This window comes from Accipiter gentilis, chromosome 3 (genome assembly GCF_929443795.1).
Source record: "Accipiter gentilis chromosome 3, bAccGen1.1, whole genome shotgun sequence".
Taxonomy (NCBI): Eukaryota; Metazoa; Chordata; class Aves; order Accipitriformes; family Accipitridae; genus Astur; species Astur gentilis.
In genome coordinates this window covers 19,562,508-19,575,707 of record NC_064882.1, presented here as the reverse complement: position 1 = coordinate 19,575,707, position 13,200 = coordinate 19,562,508, and the positions used below count along the sequence as shown (strand labels likewise).

Here is a 13,200-nt window from a genome sequence, read left to right as displayed (position 1 = left end):
GGTGCAAGTTCCCTTCCTACCGCTGTTGTCAGAAAACTTGATTTGAGAGTTTTTTGAATTAAATACTGTGTGCACCGTAGTTAGGAAATGTCAGTGTTTGGGTTTTAAGGCAACAAGTAATTTGCTCTTAATACATTCAGGTTTTGTATTAAACAAGAATATAGTCAGAATACAGGATGCTTAAAAACATCAGATAATTTCTTCTGACAGCTAAAAAATTCTGTCCCTAATGAAATGCCATTAACCACTGCTTACCTGAGTGCCATTCTTTCAGTAATGACTGCAACAAAGGAAACACACCGTGAAGTAACTCTGAGCTAATTTCAGTGCAGATTTTTTTTAAAATCCTAGGCTTATCTAGGACTGCTGGATCAGACTGCTCACAGTTGATTTTCTGAAACCACAGAGGCAGAAAAAAGTAAGGTGGAAAAAAAAATACAGTCTCATCTGACTACAGAAAGACTAAAAATTCATTGGACCAAAATTCACAGCTTATCTTCTCCAAGATGTAGGGAGAATTTGATCTTATGGGTGTCATTTCAATAATATGCCTCTTATTTTAAAGCACAGAAATGACAGATTACATGAAGATTTATGGGTGAAAAGCCTATGGTAGCATGCAATTTTCCTTTTAGGCACAAAATGTATCTAAGTTACTAGTCTATAAAACAGCCTGAATCATAGTATAAGCACTTGACAAAAATATCTTCTGCTGTTGTCACCACAAACCTAACAGATGTTCTCCCAATAAAGAAATATCATTAGGGCTAACAGCCTACTGTCAGCATCTTCTATGCATGATGGGTCTCTACAAAGAAATGTAGAAGACAACTATTGGATCAGAAGCATCAAAATATCTTGAGCAAGTCATACACCAAAGTACTATGTAGTGTTTATGCTGGAAAGAAGTGGAATGAAGACAAGAATGTACGACTGTGAAATGCAGAAAGAATGTCATTAGGGGGTAGTAAACAGGTGGCCTTGTAAAAGTCCTCATAATGCCACTGAGGAATCTGCTACCCAGCCAAGCAATAGTTCGTGTATGGAAAATATGTTAGATTATGAAAATTATCTGCAGTTTGTTCCATATCCTTGATATTGTTCCTCTTCTAATGTTGAAGCAGTGCTCTGTTGTCAGCTCCTGTGATTTTATCAACTCTAGTCCAATTTAGGGAAAAAAACCCTTTTCATACAGCAAGGCAGCAAAAAGCAAAACAAACAAACAAACCCAACAAACAAAACAAAAAAACACAACCCCCCTACCAAACCTTTTCATACAGCAAGGCAGCAAACATGAGAAGCATGTTATTATCACAAGAATTGTTATTTGCACAATGTAATCTTGTAACTTCTCCCAGGAGATTCCATATCCTCAGACAAATTACAAATTGCTGACATAATTAATTCAACATTCATTTTGATGACCAGACCTCCTTTCCCATCCATGAAATAAAATATTCTGATTTACCCCTATTTTAACCACTGAAATATAAACATATTGAGTCATCATACCAATCTGAAATATACAGTACCTCAGTAAGGGAGATGTCATATAAAGATGGGCACCTCTTTCCAACAGAATTATTTCATTGGTGCTAGATACTATGTCCAGCCAGATTCTTTTGGCTGAAGCAGAAACCTGAAAGACATTTAACCTTCCTGACTTACATTTTCACTTAAAGTAAGTAGCGGTAACTGTGTCATGATATTTCTTCTCTGTACAGAAGATACAATGTGTAAAGTAAGGTGGGTTTTTTGCCTGTCAGACCACCATAGAGACCCACTGCCCACTTCTGTTCAGCTGACCTTTCAAGCTGTTATTGGTCCAGCAGGAGATACAGTGTAGTAAAAATCCAAACCCGGCATGAGCAGAAGTCACCAATTCAGACTAATGAACGTTGATGTGGTATTCTTTCCTTCATCTCTGTTGCACAAATTTGGGGTTCTTAACTCCTGAAAAATTATTTCAGCAGTTTCGTGAGGCACTGAGACAACTTTGGAACTGAGAAATTGTGGAGATAGGCATGAGAAGCTCAGAAGACACAAGGTGACATTCAGGTTATGTCTCGCATAGCTCTGTGACAACACAGTTCTGGTCTGCTCCAGCTTCAGTTTGAGACAAAGCCAGCAGTAAAGTTGCTGAAACAAAATCCAAACACAACTATGGTGTTCCAGTTATCTGTGTGTTTGAGACCCTGCACTACTGCCTGCCAAGCCAGAACTCCCTTGGAGTGTGCCTACAGTGTTGTCCAAACAGGACGACTGCAGACCCCTCAGACGTAACCCACTCTCGCTTTGAACTTTCTAGCTGAGGTATGACCAGCTATCAGAGCCACCGACACACTGAGTTCCAAGTCTGGTTTTATCCGGGATGACAGATGAATGCTGTGGTGCCAGTGGTGTTACCAGTGTCCAAGTTACTATCTTACAGCGTATGCTTAGTTTAAGAGAGCTAGCTCTTGGTGCAACATCTCTTTCGTAATTCATTCTTCCCTTTCTGAAGGCTTTGAGGGAGGCGGAAATGAGTTGGTCACTCAGACATAAGCACTACAGCCAGGAGATTTGGAGCTCTGAGGAGCTTATTCTCATTTCATCTAGTTCTTTTGGGAAAGGGTCCAGTGTTTTATCTTGGCAATGTAGTGGATTATAAAGGCACTTCGAAAAGCATCTATTTGATACGGAAATAAATCTAAATAAATAATGTAATAATTGGTCTCCCTGAGAAGATATGATTTAGAAATCAGAAAGTTATTCACATGCAAACTATTGACCTTGGTTCCCCATTACAGGTGTTCTATGCTTAACATCTCATGGAAAGGGGCAGAAATGGAGAAGAAAGGATTTTCTTGGATTCCATATATCTGGTGTGATATCAATAACTGCTCTCCACCTCATTTAAAATGAGAATGAGACACACCATTTAGCCATCATATAGGGTCAGTACTGATCACTCTTCAAAATTTTAATCAGAAGAGAGGAAAAAAAGGATATTTATCGCTACTAGAGAACAGTAGTATCACCTCTTCAATAGCAGTGTGTTTGAATCTCTTCCTTTTTCAGAAGAAGTGCTGCTGAATAATGATTCCACTTTGGCATAAATGTTGTTTACATACTTACTTATATATTGTACATATTTACAATTATTTGTAATTTCACTGATGTAAACTTGCAGCTACAACAATGTTCCCATATTTACAATGGAACTTTGCTGAATTTCCAAGAACATTCAGATTAAGAAAACAGTTCAGCTGATGGCAAACTTACTCCAATTCTAAACTCTCTCTTCTTTATTACTAACAGCTGGTGGCAAAGATGTGTGATGTTGCCATGCTTCATAAGCTGAGCAAGATTCAGTAAACATATGGAAGACATAAAAGATTTTTCAAAAACTGAAGTGTCTATGGAAGACGTTCATTTTAAGAACTAGACTATGGTTAGCATTATCTGATATTTCTCAATACCAGAGCATGAACGTCCATTCAGCCTACCTCAGCAGGCAGTGGCAAAGTGTATGGGGGAAATTAATCTTTAATTAATGCAGAATTTATGCTTTGGGCTTACTAGTTTTCTTTAAGTTTCTAGGGCTTGCAAAAATTGCTCACAAAAGTTTCAGCTGTGCCATGCTGTTTTTCTGAACACACCCAGAGACCACTCTAATGCCTTCCTGACTACCCAGATGTTCACTGCATTGAGGTTTGCTAAGCAAGTTGAGCAGCGATGGCAAGTCTTTGGCTATACCTTGCCGAGAATCACAGTTCAACAGGCAGGGGAGTAACACAGTACTCGCTGCAGGTTCCTGCTTTGCTGGGAATTCAATAAGCAGATGCCTGCACAAGAGCCGTTAGGACCTGAAAGCAAAACTGGAAACCTAAAAAAAAACCAAACCAAACCAAAACAAAAAAAAAGTGGCCTAATTTGTCACAATTAAGAGATTCTGAAAAAACATTTTGAGGGGGTAGAGGGACACAGTTTGAGGAAAACCTCCTCTTAAAAGCAGCGTTCAAGCCTGGAAAACTAGAAGGGACAAAAAGAAATCCTGCCTGCCCTGTGGATCCCATTCAGTGTATCAATCACCGCCTGTGTAGAAATCCCACCAGAAGCCCCATCCCGCAGAAGGCAACTAGACCTTCATAATTGGTTAACCTTTTCTTTTTTTTCCTATGAATGCCTGATCAGTAGGCTTAGCCACCTGAACTTGAAAGTGACCAGTACATCATATATGTGCCATGTGCATTGCTGATTATACAATTACTTAACCTATTTAAAATCAGAAGCTTTCAATGACATGAATTGGATGCTAAACTGGAATGCAAGCTAAACAAATGGCAGGAATCTTCTTAGAAGCATTTGTCTCCTTATGTTTCATGCATTTCTTATTCGTTTTTCTCTAAAATGTATAGATTATTCTTACATTATAAATGTCTGCCTAGAAGAAATTAAAATTTTGGATTTGAATGTGTAATGTTAACTTTACACTACTGACTTTTTTTTCTGAAATGTGAGTAAAAAGATACTAACCCTTGGACCAAGGATAAGAGCAGCAGCAATATTGATCAAAAGAAAGGACATGGCTTAGAGTCAAAGCAAAGCTTCAGCATAGCTGGATATTTATTTGTCCTCTTCCCAAAGATGAAAATAGACTTACACAATGTCTCACAGGTTGATAACCTACTATCTATAAAATTTAGAGGTGACTCATTCATTTTTCAATAGGATATCACTTTGTTAAGAAACATGTAATCTTTGAACATTTTGCTTCAGTAGGAGAAAACAAAGAAAGAGGATATTTTTTTAAACTACCAGGACACCTTGCCAGAAATAACTGAAGAGGTGACTAGAGATTAAAACTATTCATGATTGTCGAAGTTGTGAAACAACGAGCTGATAGGGAAAACTCAAGATTAAGTGGGTTAACAAGGCACTTACATTGGTGTATGTGTTTGACTATAACTTTGATACAGTATCAAAGGTTTATGGATCACATAAGGATTTGTAGGATAAAAACTTCTATCTAAGTCACTGAACCAGTAACAATCTGGTGAATTATTCTGTCAAAGAAGAAAAATCCTACTGTATTTATGGCTAGGACTATTCAATTTAATTGTCATCCCTAGAACAGAGGCCAGCTTTCTTCCCATTCATATTTTCTTTGGAAATCTCCAAAAGTCACATAATAATCCTATCTATGGTGAGGAAGAAGCAAATGGAAACCATCTGGGTTCTTAGCCCTTCCAGACCACTATCAACACTAATCCACATACTCTGACTTTATAGGGGAAAGAAGAATTGGTAATAACTTCCGAACACATTCAATTGTCATTTCAGACCTCCTTTCCATCCTTGTCTACATGCACTACAAATTATTTAAACTTACACCTTTAAAATGGCTGAGCAGGGACAAACTGAAGCTTAAAAAAAAGGCATTTACTACTTAATTCTTCTGTTACATGGTTGCTACAAATCAAACAGCGATAAAAAAAGAAGATAGCTACTTACTCCACAGTTCCTGATAACTATTTCGAATATATTATCCATTCAGACAATATTTGCATGTGCACAGAACGAGCATCTTTCAAACAATAAGCTGTCTCTCAGCTATGTCTGTCCCTCAACACTGATGGCAAAAACTCACAGGCTGTTAAGGCAAGGTGGGCTCAGCTATCTGTGTCTGTTCCCAAAGATGCGAAAATGCAGGACGTTGGGGAGAGCCTGACAACCGTAGGATGTTCTGCTTCTATAATCTCCAGGTCCCACTGGTTCTGGGGCAACTTTAACACAGGCAAAACAATCCACCCAGCAAAAGATTTCACAATGGAAGCAGGAGCAATGGATGAAATCTCTGTGTCACACCACTGGGCCATGAAGTTCAGAGCAGACATAACTGTATATTACAGATATATGCTGTATTGTTACATGAATGCAGAGCTGCAGGTCTGAGAGACCTGGGATGGAAAGCTCCTCAATGTTATCAGTGGTTTTATTTCCAAGAGAATGCCCTGACTGCTTTCTGAGATGAACAATGCAAGGAGGACGTGACTGATTTCTTACTGCTTCATTCAGAGGCAGCAAGGGGAAAAAATTAGAGTCTTTTTTCCTAGGAAATCCTTCCTGAATCCGAGACACTCTCGAGTAACTTTCAGTAATATTGGAGTGACAGTATAGGCTACTTTGAAACTAGGAGCTCTCTGAGGTGACAAGCAATGGCAATTGCTCTGGGCAATTACTATTACTGTTAAATCACTTCTAAGTTAAATCTCTCTGGTATCAAACAGATCAGACATGGAAGATTCTAGTACATTAGTTTTTAAAACACTAGGTTCTGTATATGGCAGAACTGAGTGTTACAGGTTTGAGGAAGAGAAGAATGGAAAGACAGATTGACAACCACTGACCAGCTGGTCCCAAAGCACAAGCACCACCCACTGAGCATTGATCTTGAACTCTGAACTACAATACACGAATTAGAATAGATGCAGTCTGATGCAGTCCCAAAGAAGGAAACTCATTACTACCTTCACTTCCTTTCCCCTATGGACTGGGTGAAGATGAATTAAATGTTCAGTACAGAAAATGCTTCTTTTGCCAGAAGAAGTGAGCCTTGGAATTCAGGAAGAGCAGTAGCTTACAGGAGCATCTGTAATGACACAACCTGACAGTCTTCTTTCCCACAGGTTTACAGGAACTGTCCCCCATGGATTATTCTATGAGGAAGAGTTTTTAAAACTGTCTCAGTTTCTGTGTCCTCTCTGAAAAGAAAGCAGTATGTATTGATTTAGCACATATGCAAAAGCTGGGGTCACACAGAATGCATACTGTTACGGGAAACATGCTTTGCAACGAAGGGCAGGGCTTGAAATCTCAAAGCATAAACTTCACCATTCCAAAGCAGCTCTGGCAGTATGTGATTTTCAGCCTCTTTTCACTGTCTACAGGGCAACGCGCTAAAAACTACCTTATGCTGGCAACAAGACTAACAAAAATAGAGAATTATAAACTGTGTGGCACCCAAAGCAGCAGATGCTGCAGAAGTTCCACTCTAATGACAGAGATGGCGAAAAGGAACTGAAGGATGGCTGGGTTTATTTCATTCCTTCATGATTTGGGGATCAGGGAAGAGGGACAGGGAAGCAGACAACCACAGAGGTAAAACTGCCACTTTGGTCAGCTGTGAGCAAACATACTTTCCCAAGCTCATGCTATGCTGAGGTGGCCACCACTTCTAGATAATTCTGCCCCTGATGACACGGACATCTGTACTGGGTGTAGGTGGCAAGCTGCTGGCAGTGGGGGGACTGCAGGGGTGGCCTCCATTAGAAGAGGCTAGGGGCTGTCCCATGCTGGACATGGCCAGTTCCAGCTGGCTCCACACCACAGGACACAGCTGAGCTCATCAGCCAAGCTGGTGCTGCCTCTCTGAAAACATATTTAAGAAAGGGCAAAAAACACCACACGGGCAGAGAAATGGAAAAAGAGTGAGAAACAGCAGTGCAAACGTCAAGGTCAGAGGAGAAGTAGGTGCTCCATGGCAGAGCATATATTCCCAAAAGGACTCTAGCCCATGGAGGACCCACACCAGAGCACAGGAAGAGTGAGAAGGAAGGATCAGCAGAGAAGAACCACATTTCTCCCCTGCACAGCTCCTTGCCTCACTGAAGGTACCGAGTGCCACCTGCGGTGACAACAAGGTGGGAGGAGAGGAGTCTGGAGTGAAGCTGGGCCTGGGAATGGCGGAGGAGAGGTGTTCTCCCCATGTGTTTTAATGTTTGCTTCTTTTTTTTTTGTTTCACAGTACCTGAATCAGTAATTAAATATTTATATTAATCAGTAATAAACTCGTTTCCTCCAGTCGGGTCTGTTTTGCCAACACCAGTAAGCAGTAAGCGATCTCACAGCCTTTATCTTGACCCATGAGCTTTCTCACTCTCATTCTTCCCATTTTCTCCCCCGTCCCGCAGGACGGGGAAGAGGGAGTGAGCGAGCGGCTGTGCGGGTGCTTGGCTGTGAGCCGAGGCCACCCCACCACCACACCGAGAGTAGGCCATGCTCCAGTGTGCACTGCAAGCCAGGACTGCAACATGGATGCACCAGATGAAGGCATAGCGGCGATCAGACAACACTTTCCGGTCTCTATCGCTGGCTTTAACCTCTAGATACTCAGATTTCACAGGTAAAACAACCAGAAAAAACAGCATATGCATAACTAAATAATTACAAGCATTGCTTTAAGTTTTAGTGGCTTGAAACCACAGCCGAGGAGAATCTATCCCTTCAGGAGAGCAGTCTTCTGCACAAGGTAGGCACGGGAAGAAATCTAATTCGGACTTCAGAGGTAGCAGGATTCTCATCTCTTTTTGAAACGGCAAGCTCTTGCTTGGTCGTTGTCTCATCATTATTTTTACATTTAGGATATGAAACCATTATCCCTATTTCTTTCATGTTTGCTGATTAGAAAGACAAGCTGAAATTAAAAACACTACTTGGAAGAGAACTATATGTTCCACAGCAGAATAGCAGCAATGAATTATGCTTCCATCTGACAGTTAAAAAAGGAGAAAAGAATTCACCATTAGGATATTAAAGTTTGGATGCAGGAGGGAAGCTATCGATGCTGCGCAGGCCTGGGCCGCGGCGCTAGGACCTGCCAGAGGGGCTACCCAGCTGCTCTATTTTTACTACGGTATTTTTCGCATTCAGACTTTCCACTGCAGGCGTCCCGGGTCAGGGGATCCGCTCTGCTGGGGGAATCTGACAGGTCAGCCCAGCAAGTTATTTATAGAGGGGCGGGGGACAGAAGGAAGGGATGCAAGCGGCATCATATTCTTCTGTCGCGGGGCTGCAGACTGGGAGATTCCCCCACAAACAAGGCCCCTCTGCCATCCCTGACCACCGCCGGGCATGGCAGCTGTGGCAGGGAAGCCCCAAGCGAAAAAAATCAAGAGGCAATGAGGGTAGTAAAGCTGGAGCCTGTCTGGCCACTCTCTTCAGAGGTTGTTCTGTGCGTGAAGACCTTTTCAAGGAGGATTTAAGCTTTCCTTGTCCTACTGGGACAACCCCTCACTTCACAAGAGATTATCTTCCACCTTTCTGCCCTGGCACTGGAGAATTGTACTTACCCAGCCTGCCATTTATGAGGGCCACGAGAAGGCGGAACAGGCGAGGGAATGTTGGGATGGTTACACCTGGCGAAGAAACCCAGAGGCTGCTGCTCTCACCGCTACTCAACTGCTCTAACCAACAAATGCTGAACTCTAAATAAGCCCTTTGTACACAAGCGGGAAGACAGTGCTTCCATCGGTGTGGCCAAGAGGCTCTTTGGGCTCGCCGAGTCTTTGCCACGCTGAGACCCAGCAGATTCAGCCATCCCAATACAGCAGGCACAATATAAGGACTACAGGCACTTCCTTAAGAGGTGGGAGCTGTGGCTTTGATCCCGGCTGGACCAGTGGTTACCAGGTCATCTGCTTTCAGGCTGAACAGCACACGTTGTCAGGCAGTTACACACAATGGCACGATCTCCTGGCGTGTTAGGACTGCTCCCCTTCTGGTAAATGAGATTTCTGTCTGGGTGCTTATCCACCTCAGCCTCCGCATGCACTCCTCCCTTGGCCATGCAAGTAGTAACAAGAAATTATGTGTCTGGCAATACATGGACTTAGTATAACGGCAGGACAGTAATGTTCCTCGAGGGAGCAGAGTGCTAAGACCTAAACATGTATATCAGCTTAGCAAAAAAAAAACAAAAAAAAAAAACCAAAAAAAAACAAAAAAAAACCCCTCCTACATTCAAGTAAGCCTGCCTGCATTTTTAAATAATTACTGGCACTGTTAAGAGTCCTGGCTTTCATTTGTATCTGCAGACATCATCTAATACATCATTAACAACTAAACAATGATACAGATATATTAAATTGCCCTGTGTGCATTGCACATTTTATCGAACACCTCCGATCGTGACGCATTTCAAGCTATCTTATACTTTTGATTCACTGAACACTCAAGTTATCTACCACAGGCACACAGACGAGTGCCAGCAAAGATTTCTGGAGAGAAAGTGAATAGTTTCTTCAGTGTTTTATAGTCCCAGCTCCAAAAGACTGAGGAAAAACAATATTTTATCCTGATGGTCCCATCAGATACTAATAAAGCACAAGCAGGTTCCTCTAATCTGGGCAAGCGAGCTGCGCTGCCAGGCTCACCACCCCAAGAGCCTTCTCAGGAAAAGGAGTACTGGTAGCTTCCTTAAAAATGCATGCTGAGTGACGATTACGTGCAAGGTTGAAGGGCCAGGCTTCCCCACGGGCAGAAAAATCTGGCTGTCGGGGTACCCCAGAAATGGCTGATGGCGGAGGGAAAAAAAGTCACGAGCATTTCCTTTCCAAAGGAGGTTTGGACGTTGTTCAGGATTCCCCTGTCCCCTGGAGGAGCCCCCAGCTTCCTACAGAACCTCGATGTCCAAGACACTCGGGAGATGTCACCAGCTTTTAGAGAGACACATAAGCAGAGCGGTTCTATAGTTCTTTGTATTACTCCTTTATAGGTGTTTGGATCACCTCAGCGATACACTAACTCAACGCTGTCTGTGTCACAGTACCTGAGCCGCTCGTAACAGAGATCTCCACCTAAGGCATCCATTACAAAAACACGGCTAAAGAATTACGGTTTAGTCCTGCCGACTGGTCCATCTTTTAGGAACACAGGAAGGGTGGAAGCGGCCATATGGAAAAATCCATTCCCGTATTTTTACTGCTGAAAACTAAGCCTTCCCAAGAGACGCCGCGAATGCATTAAAAGCTCTAGATATTTGATTTCGCTTAAGAGTTCCACCGTCTCAGCCAGACTGCTAATAATTTAAAATAAAGGTTAATTAATTAATCGTCTGCCGTGAAACGCGTCCAAGCATTTCTGCGTTTTAAATCAAGTGGAGCAACGACACTACTGAGCCGTACCGCCTCGTTCACACGCTCGCAGAACCCGCCGCTCCGCCGTCTCGGTGGCGGGCGGATCGGTGTGACAGCAGCAGCGCGGGAAGCTCCGCCGCCCTCCCTCCAGCTCTCCTCATCATCCTCAGCGCTCCGGCCCGGCGCGGGGAGGAGAGAGGAGACGGCCCTCCCAGCCCCGCGCCGCCACCGCCACCGGCACCGCCACCGGCACCGCCGCGGGGAGCGAGCGGCTGCCCCGCTGTCCACCTGCGGCCCCCGCCGTGCCTCCCCCTCCGACGGTGCCACCCGCAGCGGGACACCGGGGTGACACCCGCCCCGCGCAGCTTCTCGTATGCGGGCAGGCAAAGCACGGTCCTCCGCCCCGCTCCTCCCCGGGGGTGCGCCGGGAGACCGAGAACACCCCCGCTGTCCCCTTCGGACGCTTGCAATCGGCCAGGTTTCGCCCTGCGAGGGTTAACTGCCTCCGGCCGTGACTCTCCACGGGATGACCGCCTCCCGCGGGTGGCGGCGGCCGGCGGTACCATCCCGCCGGACAGCCGTGGGAGGAGGAGGGGGAAGGGGTCCCTCCGCCCGGCCCCGGGGTGCGGCCCACGGGAGGGCGAAGGCAGCCCTCGCTGCTGCCGGGCGGCAGCTGCCGCGCCGGGGACGAGGGCGCGGTGCGTCGGCTCCCCGGGAGCCCGGCCGCAGGTGAAGCGGCCAGGGCCGTCCCGCCGGGGGTCGAGCCCAAACTTTGCTCTCGCAAATGCCGGCCGGACCTGTTGCCGTCGGGCTCGGCGCAACTGCTCCGCGCTCCTTCCAGCGCCAGAGCGACTGGCGGGCACCTCAGCCCCGCTGACCTCCCCCGCCGACTTTGCGGGAGAGCTGAGCTCTTCTCCCGAAACGCTGACAGCGACCGCTCGTTAACCGCGACCGGCTCACCCACCTCCGGCGCCCCCGAACTCGGCCGCCCCCCCCGCGCTCCTCCCGCACGGCCGCGCGAGTTCCGACGCGGGAGCGCCCCGCGGCGGGTGGGTGGCGGGCGCTCACCCGCCCCCGGCCGCCCCCCGGGGACGCGGCGCCGTCGGCGGCCGCCAGGCACGGGGCCGCTCTGGCTGCGGCGGATCGCGGGGCTCGGAGCAGGGCTCGCCCCTTCGCCGCTTGCCCCAGCAACCTGCCGCTCGGCCCCGCGGCGGCAGCGCAGGCTGCGCGCAGCGCTCGGCGGCGGGACGGGGCGGGGCGGGACGGGACGGGGGGATTCCCCGCCGGACCGGCGGCCGCGCTCCCCTTCTCCCGTCCGTCGCCCCCCGAGCACGCCGCCCCCGGGGGTGGCCGAGCGGCGGAGCCGGCCGCCCTCGCAAGCCCGTGGCCCCCAGGCGGCCCCACGCGCGGAGGGGAGCGCCCTCGGGCTCGCCTTACCCGGTTGGCGGAGAGAACCTGTCGGTAGCGCTCCTCCTCCGCAGGCAGGGCAGGGAACTGTTGCATGGAGAGCATGCTCTGGCCGCTGCGGACCCTCCTCGCTTTGGCCGCCCCCCCCCCCCCACACCCACCTTTACTCTTCTCCACCTCGGACTCTGACGAGCCGCGGCCGCCCGCCTCCCGCAGATACACACTTGCGGGGCGGGGGGGCTCCGCATTTTGTCTGCTCGGCAGACTCCCCCTCCCCCCTCCTCCACCCAATAATAACAAACCTCCGCGAGAAAGCCGCCACATCCCCACCCCTTTTGCACATCACGCTGTACCCCTTGGGGACAAGCTGAGAGACTGCCCACTTGCTAATTTCCCCCTAAAGCCGTCCCCCAGGGAGGGCGGATGAGGTGGGCACAGCCTGCGCCCCCGTCCCGTCCGTGTCCGTCGTCCCGTCCCCCCCCCCCCGCGATAAAGGACGTCTCGTCTCGCCGCGAAGGGCTTCAGGTGGCAGGACAAGCCTGAGCCAGGGACGATGCGCGGGGCAGAAGCCCGCGGAGCTCGCCCCTCGCACCCCTTACCTGGGCTCGCTGGGGCTCTGCCGCGGGCGAGGGGCCGGGGCCGCCCCCGCAGCCCCCCGGGGCCGCCCTGGCCGCTGCAGCCGTCCGAAGGCAGCAGCCCGGCGCGCCCGGCCCGCCGAGTTGGAGCGCGGAGTTCAGAGCGGGGGATGGCGGCGAGCCCGCGCCGGGCTCCCGGGTCCATCCACCCCGCGGCTCCCGGGCGCGGGAGGACCCGCCTGCCTTCTGGGTGCTCTGTATTTTACGTTGTGGTCACGCAAAATCTTTCGTTTAACCCCGACCGATCCTCCCTATCTCCA

General features: G+C 47.7%; 1 protein-coding gene across 1 annotated transcript in view; it reads right to left on the bottom strand.

Annotated features, from left to right (window-relative positions):
* The window catches only part of CORIN (corin, serine peptidase), a 168,674-nt gene extending 156,226 nt beyond the window's left edge, over positions 1-12,448 (bottom strand). Inside the window, exon 1 of the mRNA XM_049793730.1 lies at positions 12,336-12,448. Coding sequence (XP_049649687.1) covers positions 12,336-12,410 — 75 coding nt within the window. The 5' untranslated portion in view covers positions 12,411-12,448. The remainder of the gene's footprint in view (positions 1-12,335) is intronic.
* Between the last annotated feature and the right edge of the window lie 752 nt (positions 12,449-13,200).